The sequence below is a fragment of the Pongo abelii genome, chromosome 12 (assembly GCF_028885655.2).
Source record: "Pongo abelii isolate AG06213 chromosome 12, NHGRI_mPonAbe1-v2.0_pri, whole genome shotgun sequence".
Classification (NCBI taxonomy): Eukaryota; Metazoa; Chordata; class Mammalia; order Primates; family Hominidae; genus Pongo; species Pongo abelii.
The window spans coordinates 40910517-40936043 of NC_071997.2; the positions used below are offsets into that span (position 1 = coordinate 40910517).

Sequence of the window (25527 nt, forward strand, 5' to 3'; positions counted from 1 at the left end):
TATGTATCTTAAAAAGTGTATTAGAATGAGGACAGCGGCATGTAGTGGCAGCTCCCCATTCCCTCTTAGCTTTTAGCGATATCTATAGGAGAGTAGATTATTTGGGGGAGAATTGAGACTTATAATTTAACTTGGGCTAGATTAAAAGTTGTCTGTTTTTTGTCTCCCTCCTATTTAAATGTTGTATCAAAAAATCTTCTTAAGAATATTCAGTAATTCAGACATTACATTAATTCACATTCTCCATCTCAGCTTGTGATCCAGGTGAGGTTTTTTGACAACTTTCTCTTTGGGAGTATATTTTAAACATAAGCATGTGATTCAACAGCACTTGACCCTGAAGTTGTGATTTAGTGCTTTAATTGCAAGCTCTAGCTTGTAAGCATTATGGAAAGGCTGTTTAGTGTGTTATGGGAATGATCACAATTTCTAAATGTGAACTCAAGTGAAAGCGTGGGGAAAAACAGGGACTCCTTGTTGTTTATCACATACGTGGGAGCATGGAAAATGAAATGAGGAACTCTGAACCATGAACAGCAGGAACGTGCAGGGATGCTGGGCTGCAGGGAGGCTGAGCACCTGGTTGGGAGAATGAACATCAGCACAGAAAGCAGGGCACCCTGTGCACTAAGAACACATGCAAGTGCTCCAAGGCCTAGGCTGGGGAAGGAACCAGGGCATGGTCCAGTTTTACAGTCTGCTAAGAAAGAGATCACCAGAGACCTTAAGTCCAGACAGTAAGCCTTGTTTTGACCAATTTGCCAGACAGATATCTTCCAGACACATACTGGAAAAATGCTACCTCAAGTGATGATCCAGCTGGAAACACTTCTTATATAAGTGGGGTGTGTCAAGGGTCCCCAAGGCCAACCCCAGGATTGATGATTCACTAGGAGAACTCACAGGACTTGACATATACTTATACTCATGGCTATGATTTATTACAGCAAAATCATATGTAAAAAATACATATATACGCACACACGCATCTCTGTCTCTCTCTCACACGCACATGCACACACACAAAATGCAAGGTCAGCAAAGGAAAAAGACACATGGGCTGAAGTCCAGAGGAAACCAGAAGCCAGTTTCCAAGGGTCCTCTCTCAATGGAGTCATGCAGGACATGCTTAATTCCTCCAGCAACAAATTGTGACAATACATGTGAAATGTTTACCAGGGAAGTTCAGCAGAGACTCCGTGTCCGTGGTTTTTACTGGGGGCTGGTCATGTAGACACCCTCTGCCTAGCACATATCAATGCAGACTTTCAGAAGAAAGCACATGTTCAGCATAAACCACATTATGTGCTCAAATGGTTTAGGCACAGTGAGCCACCCTTATCAGTCAAGGAATGGTGGGAATCTTCCCAAACCCAAGTTCCCAGATGCCATCTCAGGATAGCAGTCTCAGGCCTTTCATGTTAACTTTATTTTGCACATGGTGCCATAAGATAAAGCATATGCCCACCCTGATTGGCATTAGTGCTCTTCCCTCTTCAAGGTCAAATAACTAGAATAATTAAAAAGCAGGAATAAGTAAATGACAATGTCAATGACATTGACAGTGGGAGAGAAGCCATCAGATGACCGAGTATTTTTATTACTTTCTGGAGAATGCAAAGCATGGAATGAAATTGACAGGCCAACCTGCTACAGCCTGAATGTTTATGTCTCTCCATGATTAATGTGTCAAAACCTACCAAGGTGATGGTATTAGGAGGTGGGGCCTTTGAGAGGTGATTAGGTCATGATCACTCTGCCCTCATGGGTGGGGTTAGTGCCTTATCAAAGAGCGCTTCCTTGCCTCTTACACCATATGCAGACTCAGCAAGAAAGTGCCATCTGTGAACGAGGAAGTGAGCCCTCAGCAGACACTGAATCTACCACTACCTTGATCTTGGATTTCCCAGACTCCAGAACTGTGAGAAATCAATTTCTGTTGTTTATAAGCCACCCAGTTTATGGTATTTTGTTGTAGCAGCCTGAGCTAAGACACAAGCTGAGTGGACACAGCTGGAGGTGGGGTTGTTTCTTCTGGATGATGCTGGAGAGACACTGGGTCGCAAGGATTGAGAGCAGGAGAGGGATTCAGGCAGAGAGTCATTCATTTCCATAAAGGCCTGTTTAATAGCAGGACACCCAGTTCCCCACATCAGAGCGACTACAGTAATAGCATCTGCCACAGCTCCAGAAACCTTCTCTGGGAAGAAAACTTAACAGCCTGGCCAGGCAGTGCTTGGTCCCTTGGGGTGAAAGAACGAGACCCCTGAATACATAGCTTAGTGCTGGGGAGGGTCAGCCTGCTTGTTTGCCATCAGTCAGCACCCTCTCATAGGAAGCCTGCCAGGTGACTGCCCTGTGTTGGACCTGGAGTTTTCTGCTGCTGGGCATCCAGGGGTGATGCCTCCAGTGATGGGAGGTTGTGCTGGCTGCCTGTACTGGTCCACTCAGCCTTCCACTTGTGTGTTGGAATCTCCCCATTTTGGGGAGGCCACCCTTCTCTGGGCTGGATCCTGCTTTGATTCTCCTTATTGAAGTAGAGATGGAAATTTCAGGAGACACAGGGGAGAAACTGGCCAGTGAGTTTCACAATATTCTGATATTACCTACAGTGCTTTCAGCTCTCTACCAGAAGGTAAAACTTTCGAGATCCTGAAGGTGCTAGGTTGCTGTCCCATGATTGAGGGGATGTGCTGTGGCATTTCTGCAGGCTTTACATGTTTCCCTTTAAGCAAGATGGAAAGTTTTCTGACCCTTTTATTATTTGCCAGGGCAGAGGTTGTAGCCCCTTGGTGAAATTTAATTACACCCTCCACCAAATCCAATTACTACCCACACCCATGAAATCCCATTATAACTTTCTTTTGCTTCATTAGAGATACACCAAGACAGGTCCCTTCCTAATCCATTATGGCAGATTCCCTAAAGAATGTTAGTTAGAGATTTTGCATATATTGTTCATTACTTCACAGTGCAAATATGCAAAAATGCAAATGACCTGCCATTAACTTGCTTAAAGACCAAGAAGGGGTGTCCTCTTCCTGACTGATCTGGGTGGCTTCTGTTGCAGAGACCTCTGTCTTGGAACCGCCCATGGCAAGATGTGTGCCTGCTGACGGGAAGCCTGGCAGTAATACCATCAAGCCTTATGTCCAGAAAAGCACAAAATGTTTCTCCAATCAGAAGGGAACATTGGGTTGTTTGGGGGCTGGACTGTGGCAGGTGGCCAAGAGAACAAAACCCCTTTTGTACTTTTTCCATGCTTAAAACACTAGACTCAGCCGAGATGTGGTTTGGGGTAGGACAGACCTTTCCTGCAGGGGTTGGGGAACCTAGCTGTTCTTCCCCTGCAGGAATGCCTGAGCCATGCTGTGGGGCAGGCCGGCTGATGTGTGCTGCGTACCAGCAGTGGGGCATCAGCCCAGTGTAGTTTCTATCAAATTTGAACTGAGGAAGAAAATAAAAGAGACCAAGCACATATCTGTTTTACTATAAGAAAGCTGATTCCTTAGGGATTTCAGACCCCCGAGGGTATTTTCCTAAGGATAATCAGAGAATGAACAATCAAGCATCATCAAATATTTTTGTTTCGTTTTTATTTTCAACTTTTACAATAAAAAATTTCAAACAAATTTCAAGACAGAAGTTGAAAGACTAGTACAATAAATATCTGGGCACACCGTCCACCTGGTTTCATTACTTGTTAACACTTTGCCATATTAAAATTTCTCTTTTTTACCCTCTATGCATATGTTTGTGTGAGTGTGTGTGTGTGTGTGTGTGTGTGCATGAAATCATTTGAGAGTAAGTTGCAGACATCAAAACACTTCATCCCTAAGAGCGTCAATGTTCATTTTCTAAAAATAAGAATCTTTTCTTATAAAATCATAATAACCATCATCACACCTAAAAAAATGAGCAATGATTTCATAGTATTATCTAAAAAAAATTAAAGAAAAATCAACAGCATAAAAAAGAAGGAGCAAGATGAACAAACATAACAACAGGCACTGGAGGAAGCAAAATAGAGAAACAAAAACTAATTATAACCCTAGGGATGTGTGGCCACATTGCATCCATAAAGCAAGAACAGCCTGCTATGAAATACAAGCATTCAGAGACCCATAAAGTGCTTGGAAAATTAAAAATATACATTGCAAAAAAAAAAAATCCAATGTAAGGGCTAAAGAACAAATTTGAGAAAACTTCCAAGAATGAAGATCAGAAAGACAAAAAAGGGGGAGTAGGATTAAAGGGAAATTTCCATTCCATCCATTTTTGAGGGATAATCATTCTAAAATCTATAACATTTCCAAGAAAGGGATTGGAGAATACAGAGAGGCAGGTAAATCAGAGAAATAGAAGAAAATTCCTGAGATATGAAGAAAGGCAAAAAAAGTCTTGAGATTGGCAGGACCCATTGGAAGAGATTAGAGCCTGAAAACAACCTGGAGAACTTCAGAACATCAAGGAAGGACAAAGAAAGGCCTCAAAACCCTCAAGCTGAAAAAACGTGGGATTATTTACCAAGGCCTAAGAGTCTGATTGACCACAGACCTCTCAAGCAGCACTGAAGGATGCAACAGCTTCTCAACTGTAATGTACCCATACATCCTTGGATATCTTGTTCAACTTCAGATTCTGGGGTGGGGGAATTCTGTATTTCCAGCAATCTCTTAGGTGATATTATGGCTCTTGGTCTATGGATGAGACTGATTGGCAAGGGCCTACAGGTCTAGAATAAAATGGAATAATACCTTTAAAGTTCCGAAGAAGGTTGCTTTGAGTGTAAAATTTCACAGCTAGCCAAATTATTGATCAAATATGAGGCAATATAAAGACAGATATTCAAATGCACTATAAGTTCACTTGATATACATTTTCTGAAAAATGTTACTTGTGGATGAACTGCAGGAAAGCATTCAAGAAATGAAGAATTTAAAAGACATGGATGCTTTCAGGAGCTAACCCAAGTGGAGTATATGTAAAGAAATACCTGGATGGTAGTGACGTGACAAGCCCAGAAAACAATTAGTCCAAATTTGAACAGGAAGTCACAGGGGTCAAAATAATGGCTTTAAGAAGGAAACAATTTCTGTTCAAAAAGAAGCAGGAAGATTCTAGTGATATGTTGGAAAAGGTATGTTTCTTCTTGAAACAAGAGAAAGAATAGTCCCTTAAGACTCCAGGAAAAACAAAACCACTCAAGAAAAGCATGCTCCAACTACGAGCAAACTAAAGCATGACATGAGAATGTATTTGACCTTCACACTGGGAAGCTTCCCTTCTAGGATAACAAAAGCTACTTAAAAATGGTTATTTCTGGAGTGAGTTATTAAAGGTAAAAGATTGGGTAGGAGATTTTTGCTTTTTATTTAAGACTATTTAATAGGGCTTTTAATTTTTAGAGATCAAGTATATTTAAAACCATTAAAAAATATTCTCTCCCGGCTGGGCATGGTGGCTCACTCCTGTAATCCCAGCACTTTGGGAGGCCGAGGTGGGCGGATCACGAGGTCAGGAGATTGAGACCATCCTGGCTAACACGGTGAAACCCCGTCTGTACTAAAAATATAAAAAATTAGCCAGGTGTGGTGGCAGGTGCCTGTAGTCCCAGCTTCTCAGGAGGCTGAGGCAGGAGAATGGCGTGAACCCGGGAGGCGGAGCTTGCAGTGAGCCGAGATCGTCACTGCACTCCAGCCTGGGTGACAGAGTGAGACTCCGTCTCAAAAAAAAAAAAAAAAAAACACTTCTCTCCCTTTGATATAAAATGTCAAGGAGGGAAGAAAAGGAATGAAGAGTGACAAAGAAAGGAAGGGCTTTTCAAGAGAACAAACCAACTCGTGATACACACAAACTCACCCCATCCTCCAACATAACAACCCTCTTTACTCCCACGAGTGAACAGACAAGTTCTGTTTTTCTCTTTCCAAATCCATTGACCCATACACAAAGCTGGCACTAATTTTTTCGAAACCAGATGTTGCAGCATCTAAATATTTACATTTTTCCTCATCAGGACTCCATGTGTGAGATTCTGGAGAAAGGGAGCCTTCTGGATCTGGGGCCTTTGTTTGTCTTTTCTTCTCTGCTCCCCAGAATTTGATTTTTAATATAGTTTTTCAAATTGGGGACTATGAGTTCTTAACAGAATGTATTAATTTTGTGTCTTAATTTTGATGATCGTCTAAACAGATATAGTCTAAATAGTATACACAGATCATCAGGATAACAACCATATAACCAGAGATTGCCATGGGGATTCTGGCCTTTGTCTTGCATTGCTAAGCCCATCAGCACCAGAGAACACCTTCTTGATGACCAGGAACCAATGAGGAAAGAACAGATGTAGGTTTTCTATGATTTACAAATCTGTGTTTAGTGGAGGCTGAAGATTGGTATGATGTGCTTGCTGCTTGAAGAGGTATCTTAGTCCATGTCTTCTTCTGTAACAGAATACCACTAAGTAATTGATAAAAAACAGACTTTATTTCTCACAGTTCTGGAGGCTGGGGAGTCCAAGATGAAGATGCTGGCCTCTGGTGAGAGCTACTCTCCGCTTCCAATATGGCACCTTGAATATTGTGTCCTCACATGGCAGAAGGCAGAAGGGGAGAAAGGGGTGAACTCAGTCCATCAAGCCCTTTTCTAAAGGCACCTAATCCCATCCACAAGGAAGGAGCCCTTATGGCCTAATCACCCCTGAACGTCTCCAACTTTTAATACTATTATGTTGGCAACACCTAAATTTTGGAGGAGACACATTCAAACCATAGCAGAGAGTTTTACAGACCACAGAGAAGTGTGGCAGAGGGATCTCTTTGCCCAGCCCTCAGAGGTGTGGGTATAACTCCCCCAAAGGAACTGGCACAGGCTGGAAAAAAACAAGTTCATGCTGCAAAACACAGTCTGTCACATGTTATTAGGGCTGTTGATTTGAATCTTATTGGTTTTGTAGTTTTGCTTGTATTTAATTTCATAGTTTAGAGTTGAACAAGACCTATAAACATAAGGTGTTTATATCTAGTTTTATGTTTGAACATGTTTGAGTAACGTTATAATTTGAAACAACTTAAATCAACATTGGGGGTTAAGGAGAATTGTTTTTCTTTCAGAAAGGGTTTGCACGGTGCTCAAGTTGTAACAAACTAAGTAGAATTTCTTTTTTAACATTCTGCCCATTGCCATTTCATTCTTTATTTTGTCACAGATTTAAGACAAGTTACTTTCTCTTTTCAATTGAAAAAAATTCCACAAGTAACATGTATTCCGGCGACACTGGACAGTTTGTTGTTGTCATCAGGGCTTGGGTGTTGGGAGGGGCTGACACACACACAGGCACGTGAGGAAGCTTGCTGGAAATGAGGGCAGTATGGGGGTGAGTGCGGGGTAGAGGGAGCCCAGGGGAGGTGAGAATGCGATGGGAAAACACTGGGGAACAACAGCCGGCCCTGCGCTAGGGAAGGTGGACACATCCACTTCCCTGAGTTCGGTTCAGACCCAGTCACTACTGGGGTTAGCAGTCAGGACACATTTGTCTGCGTGTAATAAATACCCATCTAAAGTGGCTGAAACCATAAGAACACCAACCATGCTCCTTGGTGACCCCACAGCTGGGGCCTGTCTGCCCTTGAGTCCCTTGCTTCTGTCCAGCATCCAGTTCCACTGACACTGGAGTGATTTCTGGATTGTCTCATCAGTGTCTTAAAACAGCTGCCGCAATTCTGGGGAAGACAGCACAAGGGAAAACCTTCCCCAGAAACCTTCAGCTGAATTCCTCATAGGTCCCATTGGCCAGGACGGTGCCTGTGGCCCAGCTGTATGAGAAATGGCATTTTCTACCTCTTTAGTGAGAAGTTTGGGCCAGAAGTCTGTGTGGGGTGTGAGGGCCGCGGCTGCCTGCGGGAATGGTGTGCTCCTGAGCTGGACTCCACTGGGCCAGTTACAGATGGTGACGGGAAGAGCACAGCGGGTGCGGGGCAGGGATACACTCCCAGGCTTTTTATACCATGTGCATGGGACCCTTGGACTAGGCCCACAACAGGGATCACCAAATCAATCACCTTCAAGGCCAGGCAGGTACCTTAATAACTGTAGCAGACCCCGAGACTCAGATTGCCGTGGGGACTGGTGCAAACGGAGGGCCTTTGCCTCTTTCCAAGGGGGCTGTAACCTCTCCTCAGCTCCCACTGACCATTGCGTTGGGGGAACATTGGTTCAGGCTTTGCAGAAATTCTAAGTTTTCAACAGAAGGTAAGCACATAATTTGTTTTTAATGTGAAATGTCCATGGGGGTTATGAGGGGTGTGTCTAACAAAACCCGTCTTTGGCATGGGGTGAGCCACAGAGCCTTGCACACAATAGGCTGCAAAGGAGGGAGCTCTGGAGGAAGAATACACGCTTAGGCCAGGGCGGCCTCATGGCCAGATAGCCCAGGCTCTGTTTCACCCACATTGAGGAACCGTGAAATCCTGGGCTTAGCCCCTCTGAGAGTTACAGCCCTCACCTGTATAAAACTGGGACCATCACCTGTACCTTGGAGGACTCTTACAGTTACTCCTGTAGAGCACTTAGCACACAGTAGGGGCTCAATTAAGGCTGTGTTGTGGCTATTAGAATAAGCTGTGGGTTCTGCATATGGTGATGATTTGGTTGCCAGACACCAGGGCTCACGCCCCTACTGTGGCATGAAGTAGCCTGGGCAAGTTCCAGGTAGGAGAGTGAAAATGTGTGCAGGGGACTGATGTAATGTGGTGCAGGTGTGTGGGATGGGAAGCGAAGGGAAGAAGAGACCCCAAGAAGGGAGAAAGGGACCGGAAAAGCTCCCTGTTCCTGTCTATTGTGGCACAGCAAACCACCCCAAACTTCCTAACTTAGGGGCACACAACCACAACCACCTCACTGGGCCTGTGGGCTCTGCTTCAGGTCAGAAATTCTAACAGGAAATCGCAGAGGTGGCTCATCTGGCAGCCTCCTGAGTCTCCACGCTGGGCTCCAGGTGCTGACACTGTCACTCAGTTCCCCAAAGTGCCTGGATAAAGGCAGCTCTTCAGACAGCAGCCAAGGCCCTGGTGTCTAGCCCTGCCCCTTCCCCTTCCTGCCGTACACCCTGGCCACCCAGGCTTCTCCGTGCTGCTGTGTCTCTAAAGGCGCTCTGCCCGCAGCCCTGAAAGCCTTTGTTGCTGCTACCGTTCCTTCTCAGATTGAGAATTTATGTCAAGTGTGAGTGTGCAGCCCCTCTCTGTGCCCACTGAGCTTTGAGTTCACCTGTCATCTCATCACATTATCCTGACATGCTGTCTGCTCTTGCCCCTCCCCCAGCACACCAGGGGTTCCTGCATTCTCTTTGTATCCCCAGTGACTACACAGAGCCTGGCATACTGCAGGTGCAGCTTAGGTGTGGAATTATTGAAAGCATGGACTCTGGGCTGGGTGTAGTGGCTTATGCCCGTAATCCCAGCACTTTGGGAGGCTGAGGCGGGTGGATCACTTGAGGTCAGGAGTTCGAGACCAGCCTGGCCAACATGGTGAAACCCCATCTCTACTAAAATACAAAAATTAGGCGTGGTAGCGGGCGCCTGTAATCCCAGCTACTCGGGAAGCTGAGGCAGTAGAATCGCTTGAACCCGGGAAGTGGAGGTTGCAGTGAGCTGAGATCGCACCACTGCACTCCTGCCTGGGTGACAGAGTGAAACTCCATCTGAAAGCATGGACTCTGGGTTGAAATCCCAGCCCCACCACTTCCTGGCTATGTGACCCTGGCAACTGGCTGAACCTCTCTAGGCCTTGGTTGTCTTATTGGACAATGGGGTGAGTGATTCCATGAACTACCCAAAGTTGTCATGAAGATTAAATTAGGTATTCCATCTAAAGAGTTTGGAACAGAGCTTAGCCTTAGTAGATAGATGCTCAAAGAAAATGAGTAGTTGCTGCTATTAGGTGTTGTATATATGAATGAACAAATGAATGAAGCTCATTTGTTCTTTAAGGCTCAGGTCAAAAGCCCTCCTGTTCCATAAAGCTTTCCCCAGTCCTCATAGTAAAGGGATCCACTTTTAACTTGCTGTGCTTCTGTACCTGTCGTGTTCTTTACAGATCCCTCTGAGTATAGTTGTGTGTGCATAGGCTGATCTCTCCATCTGCACTGGAAGACCCCGAGGGACGGCTATATCTTATTTATCTTTTTAATGTTCCCCATACTCAATATAAACAGTAGGTGCCTTGTACATAGTAAGTGCTCCATAAATGTAGCTGGAAGGAAGGAGGGAAACCAGAAAGGGGAAATTACTTTATATCTAACTGGAAACAGACACCAAGAAGGTCCAGATTTAACTGAAAACAACAACAAAACTAACCACTCTTAAGTTTGATTGAATTGTGCATGATTTTTTGCTGGGTCTAAATCACTGCTTCAGATCCATTCATCTTTCCTGGCTTGAAGTTCAAATCCATGTTTTTTTGTTTTGGTTTGGTTTGGTGGTTTGTTTGTTTGTTTGTTTTTTTGACATGGAGTCTTGCTCTGTGCCCAGGCTGGAGTGCAGTGGCGCAATCTTAGCTCACTGCAACCTCCACCTCCCGGGTTCAAGTCAAATCCGTGTTTAAGGCCCAGCAATTACTCAGAGCTGCTTACATGTTGGTTTCTGTGCTAAAGTAGTCCTTCTGCTTCCCTTTGCCCTTCCTTCTCTTCTCTCCCCGCTCCTTCTCCTCTCGTCTCTCCCCTCTCCTCCTCTCCTCTATTCCCCTCCCCTCCTCTTCCCTCCCTTCTTCTTCTGTCATCCCTTCCATCTCTGCCTCTTATTTCTTCTAGCCAGGGAATTTTTAAAGATTCTCCCCAAAGAAATCTTGCCTTGATGGGATGTCCAGCATCTAAAAGAGGTAAAGAGCTAAAATGCATGGTGGTGGAAAATCAAGACCATCCACTTGGTCTTTTCTTCATTCTCATATCCATAGGTGACCCCTGAAATGCCCTTCAGGAACCTAGGCTTGCCAGATGTAGGAAAAAGAAATATAGGATCCCCAGCTACATTTGTATTTCAGGTAAACATGAATATTATTTTAGTATAAGTATGACCCATGCAATATTTGGGTGTCCAAATACAAATTGGGTGTCCTGTCTTTTATCTGGCAGTCCTATTGGAACCCCTAGGGCCAGGGCCAGCTTCATGGGGTGAGGTTTGTGCGGTGGTACAGGACCCTGCCCTCAGAAGGGACCATGCTTGGTTCAATGCTCTGTTCTCATCATCATAAAATTCTTAATAATTTTTGAAGAAGGGGGCCTGCATTTTCATTTTGCTTTGGGCCCCAAATTATGTAGCCAGTCTACCTAGGGCTCCTTGGAGCATGATATGGGGCCCAGTGCCGTAAGTACTTCCACTTTGAGTCAATCTACCACTCTATGGTACAAACCCAAGTATGGTCCCACTGCCTGGATTCATAATGGATATCTGGTGGGATCTCCTTGGAAATCACATTTTTCTGTTATAATTGGCTCTAAGTGTTTCTGCTTTGGCAGCAATCTCTACTTGTTAGGCTCTTTAATCCAAGTTTCACTGTACCTAGCATAAATCAGTGAAATACTTAGTGTGAGGAAATGCTTGTTGCTTCGTAGATGCCTTGAAAAGTGATTTGACCTTAAAAATAACTTTTATTGGTGTTACATAATCATGTTGCATGATGTATATGATATTTATTGCAAATGCATGTTGATGATGTCATCATTCTGCACAATTGCCAAACTCATAGTTTCCAAATGTTGGCTGTAGATTTGCTTGATTCCTCCTGCAGATGGGACCTTTTTTAAAAGAAAAGACATGGATGTTTTGACTGCTCACTCACCCTAGAGTTCTAAGAAAGGGGCTCCTGAGCAGGTGTATATGAAAATAAAGAGGGCAGAACCAGCAGAACATTCAGAACCAGAGACCTGTATGAAAAGCCACAAAAACACCACCCACAATCACCTATCACAAGTTGTCTTAAGGAAACCTTGAATAACTAAAACACCAGGCTTACAGGAGAATGTAATCACTTGTGTTGCTGAAAATAATGTTTCACTTTACAAAACAATCTACTACTAGGTCCATTTTAAGTAATGAAATATCTAGAACTGAAACATGTAATAAATAAAAATTTTTTTGAATTTCTTAGTTTTGATAGTCACCGTTATTATGTAAGAGATCACTTTTTTATTTTTGGAGACAGAGTCTCACTCTGTTGCCCAGGCTGGAGTGCAGTGATGTGATCTCAGCTCACTGCAACCTCCGTCTCCCGGGTTCAAGTGATTCTCCTGCTTCCCGAGTAACTGGGACTATAAGCATGCACCACCATGCCCGGCTAATTTTTTAATGTTTTTGGTAGAGATGGGGTTTCACTATGTTGGCTAGGCTGGTCTTGAACTCCTGACCTCAGGTGATCCACCCACCTTGGCCTCCCAAAGTGCGGGGATTACAGGCGTGCGCCACTGCGCCTGGCCAAGATATCACTTTTTAGGGGAATCTGGGTGTTGGCTGGAGAGAATCATTCTATGCGCTTTTAACTTTGCAACTTCTGTGAGTCTACAATTATTTTTAGAGTTAAAAATTATATATATATATATACACACACACATATATACTACATAGTATATTATAATATATTCAGGAACACCTCTATGAGGTAAAACAAGCACATCTTCATTGCACACTCAGTCTAGGTGGTGACTGATTTCTCTTTGCCTCTGCCTGGTAATTTATAAAATAAAGTACTGGACCTAGAGACTGTCATGCCCAAATCCCATGGTAGCTGATAGCTTCAATCACTTAATCTTTCACCAAGGGGGCATCAACAGCAGAAAATAAACTCATTTTTAAAATCACGTTTCCTTGTCTCATGACCTAGAAAAGGAGCAAAGATCCAAAGTGAGTAATCTGCTTTTGTGATGTTAGCCAGAACCAAATTTATCTCCCTTGTCTTTCTTAAGTTTAGCACCTGAACTTGATTATTGTATCATTCTAATTTTAATCCTAGCTAGAGTGAGTTAGTTCTACCTAATTTTAGTTGCTTAAATGGAAAAAGTGGAAATAGTGGCAGAAGTTAAAGGAGATTATCAAGGAATTGGACGTATTGGATGAGATAGGGAGAACAGGAAGGGAATGTACTTACTCATTTACTCAAGGGTGAGTCCTCGTCTCTGGGCTCTGGGCAGTACATTGTCTGATGGCACAAGGATGGACACACTCTGACCCCTGGCACTTGCTTTCCAGGCTGCCGGAAGACAGCAAGCCAGTAAACAAGTTGTGGTCTGTAGCACCAGGTAGCCGTAAATGCTATGGAGAAAAATAGAGTAAGAGAAAGCTGTGGGGGTGGGAATCAGAGAAAGCAATTTGTTCATACTTGGAATGACATTGCTTCTGCAGCAAGAGTGAGATAGAGTTACAGCCATCATAAATTTTATAGATTAGCAAAAGCAAAGTTAAATCTTAATCCTGGTATTGCGTTAGTGAAATGGAACTGGATTGCTATATCATTTTAATTTTAATTCTAGATAAAGTCATTTTATTTTCCCCACTTTTCCAGATCCTGGCAGGGTTTGATTCTCACACTTATTTTGTATAGCAGCAGCCATAAAAATGTACATGTTCTTTGACCCATAATGCAGTGATTCTCAATCTCACTGGACCTAATGCCCTCTTTTTGACAGTAAATATTTTGTAACACTCCCTTTACTAACCTGAATGAAATCACGGATCACATAACCTATCTAGAGACATAATTGCAAGAATTCAAGACAATACTTAAGGAAACCAAAGGCAAGTTATTTATATTATAAATATATTTATTTAATAACAAAGTAAACATGAACACAGCAAGACATATGATGCCTGCATCTATACTCAGAATTACTGTGTCAGCTTCAAATGCAGATGCCTAGGCTTATGGACCAGTCACACCTGGGAACATGGCAGGTTGCCATGGTGATGGGAAAGGAGAGGAGGCAGTGTCACTTGTGTACTGGCCTAAAGCACCTCTAATTTCAAGGGAACAGGGGAGTTTAATTCTTCCATAGGCCTAGGACTTGGAAAACCTGAAAGCTTTGGTGTAACTAAGTTCAGGGCTCTTAACTGCCTGCATGTATTTTACCACATGGCATTTGACAGGACACGGGGTATGGCACAGTCCTCTGTTGGTTGAGACGGTCCCATGCATTTCATACCTGGCTCTGCCCACCAATGCCAATAAAGCTTCCCCAGGCAAAAATACCTTGAAAGTTTTCAGCATCCCTCTTATTGGCAGAGTGGCCCTCTTTAAGAGCCTCTGTATCAATCAAGTTCATGGGGATTTATTCGCAGGTAATAATACAAAACATGACTATGCTATTTGTCTGCTTATATTGCTATCAAGGTTATTATGACAATGTAAAACTGGAAACAACCTAAGTATCCAACCAAATGGAAATGTTTAGTTAGCTATGATTTATTAAAAGTATACGGTTAGTAAATAAACAAATAGAATTCTACATAACAGTGCAAATCAAAAATGTCATTTATGATATACTGTTGAGTGAAAGCAAACATAACATTTTATATAATCTATATAAAAACATGCATGCATATAAAGCAAAGAAGAACTATTCTTAAATTGATAGTTGAAAGAGAATGAATCAGCTATCTATTGATTTGTAACAAACCACCCCAAAACTTAGTTCTTTGAGACAACAATTTGTTAGCTTATGATTCTGTAGGTCAGCAGTTTGGGCTAAGCTCACACGACGTGGTTTTTCTGCTGCTCTGCTGGTCCTCCCTGGGCTCATTCATGCTGTGGCAGCAGCATGTCGGGGCTGAGTGGGGGCACGCTGGTCCGAGGTGGCCTCATTCACATGTCTAGTGGTTGTTGCTAACCATCAGCTGAGTTTCTGCAGCGGGCTAGCCATGGACATCTTCTTTGAACCGCCACAGAAGAGCATGCAGTATTTTAGGCCCAAGTTATAACTTTAAAGCTGCTGAAGTAGAAGATAGAGATTGAAGTAGAGGATAGAGATTGTTTTATTTGTGCACTTCAATACTATTCCCCAAAGGTCTAATTGACCAGAGAATGTCAGGGGTGAAAAAGAGAACAGACCAGCCATCTGGTCCACGGAAGGCAAGCAGGTTTTACTAAAGTGTCAGCTAAAACAGTTGGTCCCAGGGCCAGTGTTAGAGACTGATACAGGCAAGAAGGGAGAGCAAGCAGTCAGTAGTTAGTGAAGTCGGCCACAGGGAAGGATGGGGGATGGTGTGATAAATGCCCCACGTTTGCCTTGGGGAAATAGAGGCCCTTGTAAGAATCAGGTCTTGTATTTGATTCCTTCCAAGGGGTTTGCTAAAAATAGATCTTATTGGGTTGCAGTATTAAAGATACTGTCATTTTTTACACTGCTGACACTGATGAGTGATAAACTCTTTGCACAGGTTGTGGGGCTGGAACTGCTGGCCCAATACACCAAACAGTATGAAGAAAAACCACTCTTTGGCCTGCTCCAAAACTGGGCTGAATCTGTGGGGGACAAGCTGAGAACCAGGTACGTATTACTCAGGCCATCATCATCTGCCTTCAGTGGGTTATCATGAAGCCTGAGTTCATACAGCCTTGGCATAACTCACTCTTACTTGAAATTTTTAGTATTTGCTATATGCAAGAAATCTGTGAATATGTAAAATTAATACTTATACGCTCACTACCAACTTAAAAACTAAAACATTGCTCATTCTGTTCTTTCTCTTTGAGTTCCTTCTTTATTTCATGTTCACTGTTCCACGCAGTTTACAGGTTTTAATCCTAAAAACCCCATGAGGTAAGTTCTTATTTCCCTTTCACAGATGAGGAGACTGAGGCACAGGGGTTAAGTACCTTGCTCAAGGTTACATGGCCAGTGAGTGGCAGAGGTGAGATTTGAACCCAGACAGTCTGGCTTCAACATCCATGCTTTTGGTTGTTTGTATTGATCTTTCAGTATTGTCTGTTAGCTTTATAAATAAAGCATAATATATGTAGCATTTTGTAACTTTGTTTTCACTCAATATTTTGTTTCTTAGAATCATTCAAATTGTTAAGTATAGGTGCAGAACTCCTCTTCACAATATTCTGTAATATTCCATCCTGTGTATATGCCACACTGTACTTACCCATCCTAATCTCTGATATCTTGGACATTTGGGTTGTGTATGGTTTTTTGATATTTTGCATGATGCTGTTATGAAAAACCCTGTACATGTTTTCTGGGGGCTGTGCACAAGAGTTTTTATAGGGCTTTCAAACTTAATTGACATTACTTAGAGTAAGAAATACACTTTAAATCACCATGGACACCCACATATCCATAGGACCTCCACTTCAGACGCAACTGAAGCAAACAGTTCATGGAGCAGTGGCTACCTCCCTATTTATTACTAATGATGCTCTCTGATATTTTTAAATTTTATTTTTAAAGAATACTGATCTTAGCAGAATATTGATTTCAGCCAGACATGGTGGCTCACGCCTGTGATCCTAGCACTTTGGGAGGCCAGGACAGAAGGATTGCTCAAGCTCAGGAGTTTGAGACCAGCCTGGGCAATATGGTGAGATCCCTGTCTCTACAAAAATTAGCCAGGCATGGTGGCACATGACTCTGGTCCCAGCTGCTTGGGAGGCTGAGGCAGGAGGATTGCTTGAGCCTGGGAGGCAGAGGTTGCAGTGAGCTGAGATCATGCCGCTGCACTCCAGCCTGGGCAACAGAGTGAGACCCTGCTTAAAAAAAAATACTGACCCCAACCCTTAAACTGATTTTATGACCTTTTAGTTATTTGCAATCTGTTGTTTGAAAAACACTCCCCTGCAGTATCTATTACTTAGGAATGGAATTGCTGTGCTATGGAGTAATGTTCAACTTTACTAGATAGTGACAAATTATTTTTCAAGGTGGTTGTATAAATTTACACCCCCATTAGCAGCATGTATCTTGTGGGGCCTTATTCTGTTCTCACCAACACTTGGTACTATCAGACTTCTTAATTTTTGTCAATACAATATAAGAAATGATCTCTCACCCTGACTTTAAACTGAATTTTCTCGATTACTATTAAGGATGAGCATGATTTCACATGTCTGTTTGCCATTTGTATTTCTTCCTATGTGAAATGCCTGTTCATGTTTTTTGCCTATTTTTATTGTGTGTGTCTGTGTGTGTGTGTGTGTGTCTTGTTCTTACTGATTTTTAAGGGCTCTTTATCCTTTGTTGTTATAAATGCTATAATTATCTTTTCTATGTTTGTGGCTTGTCTTATATTTTATCGTGTCTTTTGATTGAGATAAATTCATTAATTATAGTCGAACTTATCAATCTTTTCTTTTATATCCAACACTTTTTCTGCATCATCTGTTCTGAGGTTGTGAAATCTATATCTTTAAAAGTTTGAAAGTCTCACCTTTTACATTTAATTATTGAATCCATACACATTTTTATGTGTGGTTTGAGGAAGGGATCTAATTTTATTTTTCTCCTTTGGGGACAGTCAGTTGTTCCGGCACCATTTACTGAATTGGACATTCTTTCCTAGTAACCTGCAAGGTCTCTTTGGCATTTATTAAATCTCCATCTATTTGAGAGTTTGTCTTGGGGCTATTTTGTTCCTAGTCTCTTTGTATATTTTTGATCCAACAATACACTGTTATACTCTGGCTTTATAATAAAATATTACTGTAGTATTATATTACATTATTATATCAGAAATGTAATTCAGAATTGGGTTGGCTGTTCAGGATCTTTGGCCATTTCATGTAAGTTTTGTAATCAGTTTGTCAAGTTTCTTAGAAATAAAACAAAGGATGAATATTGTAGGATTGTACTTACATGACATACCTAGAGTAGTCAAATTTGTAGAGATGGAAAGTAGAGTATTGGTTCCCAGGGGCTAAGAAGAGGAGAGAAAGGGTAGTTATTGTTTCATAGGTACAGAGTTTCAGTTTGGGAAGATGAAAACGTTGTGGAGATGAATAGTGGTAATGGTTGTACAACAGTGTGAACGTACTTAATACCACTGAGCTGTACACTTACAAATAGTCAAAATGGGCTGGGCACAGTGGCTCATGCATGTATCAGCACTTCGGGAGGCTGAGACGGGTGGATCACCTGAGGTCAGGAGTTTGAGACCAGCCTGGGCAACGTGGTGAAACCCCATCTCTACTAAAAACATAAAATTAGCCAGGCATGGTGGCGCATGCCTGTAATCCCAGCTACTTGGGAGGCTGAGGCAGGAGAATTGCTTGAACCCAGGAAGTGGAGGTTGCAGTGAGCCGAGATTGTGCCATTGCACTCCAGGCTGGGCAACAAGAGTGAAACTTCGTCTCAAAAAAATAAATAAATAAAATTAAAATGGTAAATGTTTTGTTATTTGTATTTTACCACAGGCCTGCAAACCTGCTGAAAGTTTCTTTGAAAATATATTAAATCTATAGATTTGCAGAAAATTGACATTTATGAAGCAGGTCTTCCTCTCAAAGATTTTCATCTTCAAAGTGTCCCTCAGGGTTGTATAATTTTTTCCATACATAGTATATCCCTTCATAGGTTTATTACTAGTTACTTTATAATTTTGTCGTTAAAAGAATATTTTTAAATTATGATTTTTATAGTTAATGATTTATTATACATACAATTGGCTTTTGTTTATAAATCTGACTGTAAAGAAATTTCTTTTAAATGTGTCTGTAGATTCTTTGGAGGTTTTTTCCATAGACACTAATTTGCAAATTATAAATTTTTATTTCTTCCTTTCCAACTGTTATTTATTTTATTCTTTTCATGTCTCACAGCAAGAGCTAGGACCACCAACACAATTTGAATAGAAGCCATCTTACAAGGTGTTCTTTTGTCTTATTGCTGATTTTATTTATTATGTTAGAGACAGGGTCTTATGCTGTCTTCCAGGCTGGAGTGCTGAAGTTTTTGATAGAAGCACTTTACTTCCTAAAGAAGCTTATACATTTTAAATGTATTTTTGTCATTACCAGATTAATTTTATCAAATGATATTTTTCTGCATCTGTTGAAATGATCATATATTTCTTCTTCATTTTGTTAGTTTGGTGAATAATTTTTGCAGATCATCTAATGTTAAACTACCCTTTCATGCTTAAGAAACACTCAATTTTGTTATGCTGTATTATCATATTTATATTTTCCTGGATTTGGCTTGTTAGTATTTTTTAGGGGGAGGAGATTGTATATTTATAGTTTTCCGTTCTTGTACATGCCTGATTTAGATTTATGTCAAAAGTTTTACAGCTCTCATAGAGTTATTTTGGGGGGAGTGGTTTCTTATTCTGTGAAAGAATTTGATAATTCATCAAATTTGAAAATAATCTGGGCTTGGTGAGTAAACTATTTAATTAGCTTAATTGTTTAAAGACTGGGCTTCTCTTTTCATGTCAGTTTAAGTAAATTGTATTTTTCTAGGAATTTATTCACTTGGTTTTGATTTTATTGGTGTAAGTTTTTATGTGTACTATTCTATCATTACCTTTTTAACTTCTGCTAGATCTGTAGTTGTGTCTCATTTGTCATTCCTCAAATGGCTTCTTGTGCTTTCTCCTTTCTTTGTTGTTGTTGCTCAATCTCATCAGATGTTTGACTGGTTTATTGTTATTTTTCAAACAACTAATTTTTCCCTTTGATCCTTTCTGTCATACCTTTGTTTTCTATTTCATTGATTTATGCTCATGAATGTATTGTCTCCTATATTATACTTTTAGAGAGCTTATTATGCTTTTTTCTTTTGTGTATTTTTTAATTATTTTTTTTTTGGAATGAGATTATTGGTCCCTGAAACCAAAAGTATTGAACTAGTTTCTAAGGAAACTATTCATTAGAAAATAGAATCTCACAATCCTGATTAAACACATGGAAAACACAGTAAATGATGGCCTGGGATTCTTTATAGCCATTGGGATGACGTGAAATTGAGAAATCTGTAATCTGTCTTTTTTTTTCTTTTTTTAATTGCTGCTCAGGACCCTGTTTATTCAAACTATGGTCCATCTTAAAGCTTGAAGACACGAGCTCCTACATGTTAGGACTGTTTCACTGGAGTCTCTCTTAGTTTTAATGTCTCCATTTGTCTTCATACTCTAGAGTTAGTGGGTCTTCCTAATATTTCTAGCTCTTGAGAAGGAAGTTTATAGTATGGATAGCTTTTTCCTCCAATGTATTAGTTTGAAAATTGCCCAGCATATTAAGGAGTTGAAAGAATAGTACAACTCCCCACCAGAATCAGTTCCATCCTTGCAGGAAACTTGTTCCCCAACTGGCCGCAAATCTTCTGCCCTTTCATTTCTTTTTCAGATAGCAGAGCAGGGCTTGTTTCCATCATTTTGGAAGCATGACATGCTCTCACCCATATGCAAATCTATATCCCTAGCACATTTTCCAGCACAGAGTTGAGATGTGCCAAAGGCAGTATTCCAAATGTAAATATTTGGAAAGTTCCAGTCCATTTATTTTTGTCTCAGTTATTAACCTCCAAAACAGTATACATCTGTCTCCCACACATCTAGGTTTTACTGATTCAGTCTCTGTGTTTATCTACTTAAATCCCAAAACTTTACTTACTCTGACTTTTATATGAAGGAAAGCCTTCGTCATCAACGTGTTTTCAGCACTCACTGTGTACCGGGCACTTCTCTAAGCATTGGTGATCAGCAGTTACTAGGGGCTCTGCCTTCATGGAGTCTGCACTCCGAGAGCAGTAGGATGGTAGGCATAGTGACAGCCCTGAGAAAAGTACTCTTGAGCAGGTGGGGACCTGAGGAAAGATGGGCTGAGAACTTCCTGGTACCCTTAAATCCCTCCAGTGGGCACCCATTTGTCCGCACAGTAACTACCCCTCATTTCGGCCTGGGAGGAGTCAGTCATGGTACTGAAAAGCCTCCATGGGACTAGGTAAGGCAGGTGGAGCATGGCAGGGAGAAGAGCCCTGGAAGGAAGTGGCTCTGAAAGGGGGTTGTACCTGGCTCTGCAGATAGCCCCATTCAGCTCTGGCTTGTCCCTGCAAGAGCTGCCTCTCTCCCTCCTGCATGGAAGCCTGCCACTGGGGCCCCTCCCGCTCTCATCAGCCTGTGGACCTTTAGGAGGTGGTGGTAGGTGTCCAGGAAAGTCAAGATTTTGCCTTGCACCCAACATGTTTTTCTACATTATGCTGTAAAATTTACACATATTCAGCAAAGTTGAAATAGTTTTACAGGAAGCATTTATGTACAAACCATGGAGATTCTATTAACCTATTGCTGTACCTGCCATATCACTATCATATCTATGGATCTATGTATGGAACTCACCCATCCATTCACCTTCTCTTTTTGATCCGTTTCAAAATAAACTGTAAACATCAGCACATTTCTAAATAATTTAGCATAAGCGTCATTAACTACAGTTACATATTTAGTTATAGTTCTTCTTATATAGAATTTACATACAATAAAATGCACACATCTGAAGTGTACATTCACTGAGTTTTGACAAATGCATAAACCTATGTAACCAAACTCATATTAAGATATAGATCATCACTCCAGAAAGTTCTTTCATGCCCCTTCTTGGTCAATCTCACTACCCAGATACAGCCACTCTTCTGATATTTTCCCACCACAGATTAGTTTTTCTGTATTAGAACTTCACATAAACAGAACCAGGCAGTATGTACTCTTTTGTAGCTGCCTCGTGAAATTGGCATAATACTTTTTGACATTCACCCATGTTGCTGTGTGTATTAGTTTGTTTCTTTTCATTATTGTAGTATTTTACTTTATGAATATAGTAGAATCATTCTCTTATGGATGAATAGACACCTGGGATGTTTGCCGTTTTTCACTTCTGTGAGTAGAACTGCTATGAGCATTCTTATGTAACCTTTTTTGTGAACATATGTTTTTATTTCTCTTAGGCAATTAGTAGGAGTGAAACTGCTAGATCATAGGGTATGTGTTCATTTAGTTTTATCAGAAACTGTGACAACATTTTGCAAAGAGATTTCACCATTTTACACTCCCATCAGCAAGCATGAGAGTTCTGGTTTCTCCAGATCCTCGGCAACACTTGATGTCAGTGTACTTAATTGTAGTCATTCTGGTGGATGTATAATGCTACCTCACCATGGTTTCCATTTGCATTTCCCTGATGTCTAACGATACATATTTTAATTTAATTTAAACTTTATTTAAAAATAGAGTCATTTGGATCTTCTTGTAAAATACACAGTTACAAGGAGGTTGCCTTTAGCAATGTTTCTATTTTTAAAGAAAGTCTGCACACTCTACTGCACTGGGCAGGCTCCTAGACCTACATGACATGTGACTCACATGACTCAGCGAGTGGGTGAGATCCCCTTCCTGCAGCACATGCAGTTCACAATCTCAGGTGGACAAACATGTTCTACAGTCTGAATTCCAGGGAAGCTAATTTCCAGTACCAGCCCCTGGAATGACTAAAACATACTTTTCAATAATATATGAAAGCTTTTTACATCTTTCATTAAATAGACTGAGGCAGAAACCCAAACTTCTTAAAGCCCAGATTCAGAATAAACGTTTACATCTTTTAAATGTCCTGGTAATTGGCATGTAAATACTTTCCTCTTCCCTGTCTAAATGGAGGGTGATTATTAATTCAGCACTTGGCATCTCAAAAGCACTGCATCAATTGCTTCTTAACGTTTCTCTCGTACCTTCTGATTAAGCAACAACAGCCACTTGGGTTTTTTATTTTTAGTTAATATGAATTTAAGTTATTTGAGTCTTATAATAACTTACTTCCTCAGGAAGTGGGGAAAGGGGAGGGCAAGAGGTGGCTGTGCTATGGGAAACCCTAAGTGTGAATTAACCCTTCCCCTGCTTGTCTAGGTTATCTAAAGGTTCATGGTGGGGCCACAAAATTGGCATGAATAGAGAGTTTCATGATGAAAAGTTCACGAGCTTTTAATTGTGAACTTGGTTGTTTCGAGTCTGTGCTTACATCTCTTAACTCCTCTGTGCCTCAGTTTCCTCATTTGCCAAATGGGAAAGATGGGAATTGCTGCCTGCTGAAGAAAGCCACCATCTCTGTAGCACACCCTCCCCTGTGCTTGCACACAGCCCTCTCACTTCCCTCCGGGGTGCCTCTTGCTTTAAATGCTGATGTTCCCCAACAAAACCTGAGCTTGACTGAGTTCTGCCTGTGTGACCTTGAGCAAGTTACCAAATCTTGCTGAGCCTCAGTTTCCTGAACTCTACATTGGATAATTATAGTATTCTAGAATTATCGAGAAAATTGAATAATTCACAGCAGATAATGAGCACAATTCCTGATATATAATATATTTAATATTATTCATTGATAAATATTTTGTAACAGATATATTTGATTATTAATATCCAATTATAATAATTATAATAAATGCCCAGCAGTGGTTATTATTATAAACTCACTTGATAGAGCTGTATAGTGGTTGAGTTATTATTATAAACTCAATTGACAGAATTGCATAATGGGGGCCAGGCACAGTAGCTCATGCCTGTAATCCCAGCACTTTGGGAGGCTGAGGTGGGCAGATCACTTGAGGTCAGCAGTTCAAGACCAGCCTGGCCAATATGGTGAAACCCTGTCTCTACTAAAAATACAAAAATTAGCCAGGCACAGTGGCACATGCCTGTAATCCCCGCTACTCAGGAAGCTGAGGCATGAGAATCACTTGAACCCAGGAGGTGGAGGTTGCAGTGAGCCGAGATCGTGCCACTGCACTCCAGCCTGGGAAACAGAGTGAGACTCTGTCTCAAAAAAAAAAAAAAAAAAAAAAAAAAAAAGAATTGTATAATGATTGAGTTATACATGAATTGTATAATGGTTGATTATACTTGACAGAAATTGCTATTAACTAAGAAAGACTATGTAAAATATTGAACACTACTTATAATACACTAGTAAGTGGAAAAATTAGGAAACCAAATCATCCCTATACCACAAGGACAACCACCTAGAATAAACTAGAGCTAAGATTACTGAAAAGAATTATGAATACAGTCAATGAGAGATGGGATGGGGAGATTATGTCTATTGACACTATTTTTCTATAGAAAAAAATATTTTTAAAAAACAAGCCCACTCTATTTCTTTCAAATGAAATTCTTGGTGAGGCCAAAATAATAATGATAGTCACTGTGATTTTCTTTCAGTTTCCTGGCATTTAACATGGACACAGTTGATAATCTCGCCTTTCTGTTGAAAGCAGTGAAATTTCGTGAAAGGGTTCTTCAGCGGGGTTTGGTGGCCAGAATTTATTATAAGGTAAAGATACACTGTGTTATATTTTTCCTTTTGACATGTGTTTAAGGGATATCCTTGCTGGTGAACTGTTGTTAAGTTTAGTAGAGGATGAGTCAGCTTAATGACAAGCTCCTGGAAGTGGCTAGAGTTCCTACAGGCCATTTTGCCTGACACCGTTGCTTGCTCTGGAGGCCAGGATGCTTCTATTTAACCCCCTTTGTGTCATCTTGTAGAATTCCACCTGCAGGCATCATGTGGCTGCCATGGGAGTTGATGAGTGGTGTAATTTTCAGCCCTTATCAAAGTTGAAAAATCATTGTTTTATATGTATAAAGAGTACATTGTTCTCTAAGACAGGGAGGGGAACTGCCTCAGGCATATGTAAAAATTAACATTGGGTTAGTCTAAGATGCATTCTATCTCCTATTAAAATACCTATGAAGCTCTGCAAAAGCATAGAACCTTGTGTCAGCGTTGATAGAAATCTAGAGGAAATTTCCACCAAGTACAGTGCCAGTGGGGTTAGTTTGAGGGATCACTGTCCACCCTAGCAATATCTGTTTCATCTTCTGATCCAGCACAGAATAGTCAATGGAACCCCAGGAGAAGGCTTTACTGCTCCTACTCTATGTCCAGGCCAGGGCTCAGGGCTGCCATAACCAGAGTCCAGGTTGCTTCTCTCCTTCTGCATGGGAATTAGGTTCCAAGCTGGCCAGAATTGGATTCCTGCAATTCTCCCCCTCCAGTTCACCCCTTTTTATATGAATGTCAAGGTCATGTCTCCTAGTACAACACAGCAGGGGTAGAAGAGAAGAGGATGGATGGTACATGGGAATGGATATTCTCTTAGGAAATGCTTTGGAAACAGAAGTGCCCTGGAAGCAGAAAGCAGCCAAGATCCACCCTCATGGAACAAAGCCACACTGAATGAGAACCTGCAGGAAGCCAGGCTAGGAATTGTGTAAATTAATTTTTCCCCCAGGCATAGATCTGAGGTGAGGCTCTGCCAGACCCCACGAATGCATTCAGGTGGCTTTAAATCACTCCACATATCCTCCACATATCAAACATGGAGCCAGCCAAAATAAGAGATAGGTATATCCAAAAGGAAAAATGCTACAGTTGCGGTGAAGAGCAGAATTAACAAGGGAGAAAATGCAATCTGTAAACTGTTTTCGAAGACTGTAGAAGAAAAGGCTAGAGACAAAACGGTAAGAGAAGAAAACAAGCAGAGTGAAATGATAG

At 41.3% G+C, this 25527-nt stretch overlaps 1 protein-coding gene across 2 annotated transcripts in view; it reads left to right on the forward strand.

The window, feature by feature from the left end:
• ACOXL (acyl-CoA oxidase like) overlaps positions 1 to 25527 on the forward strand; it is a 390431-nt gene that overhangs the window by 239671 nt on the left and 125233 nt on the right. For both annotated transcript variants that reach the window (XM_024242376.3, XM_054547921.2), the window contains 2 exons: positions 15423 to 15532; positions 24192 to 24303. In XM_024242376.3, the coding sequence (XP_024098144.2) occupies positions 15423 to 15532; positions 24192 to 24303 (222 nt within the window). The remainder of the gene's footprint in view (positions 1 to 15422; positions 15533 to 24191; positions 24304 to 25527) is intronic.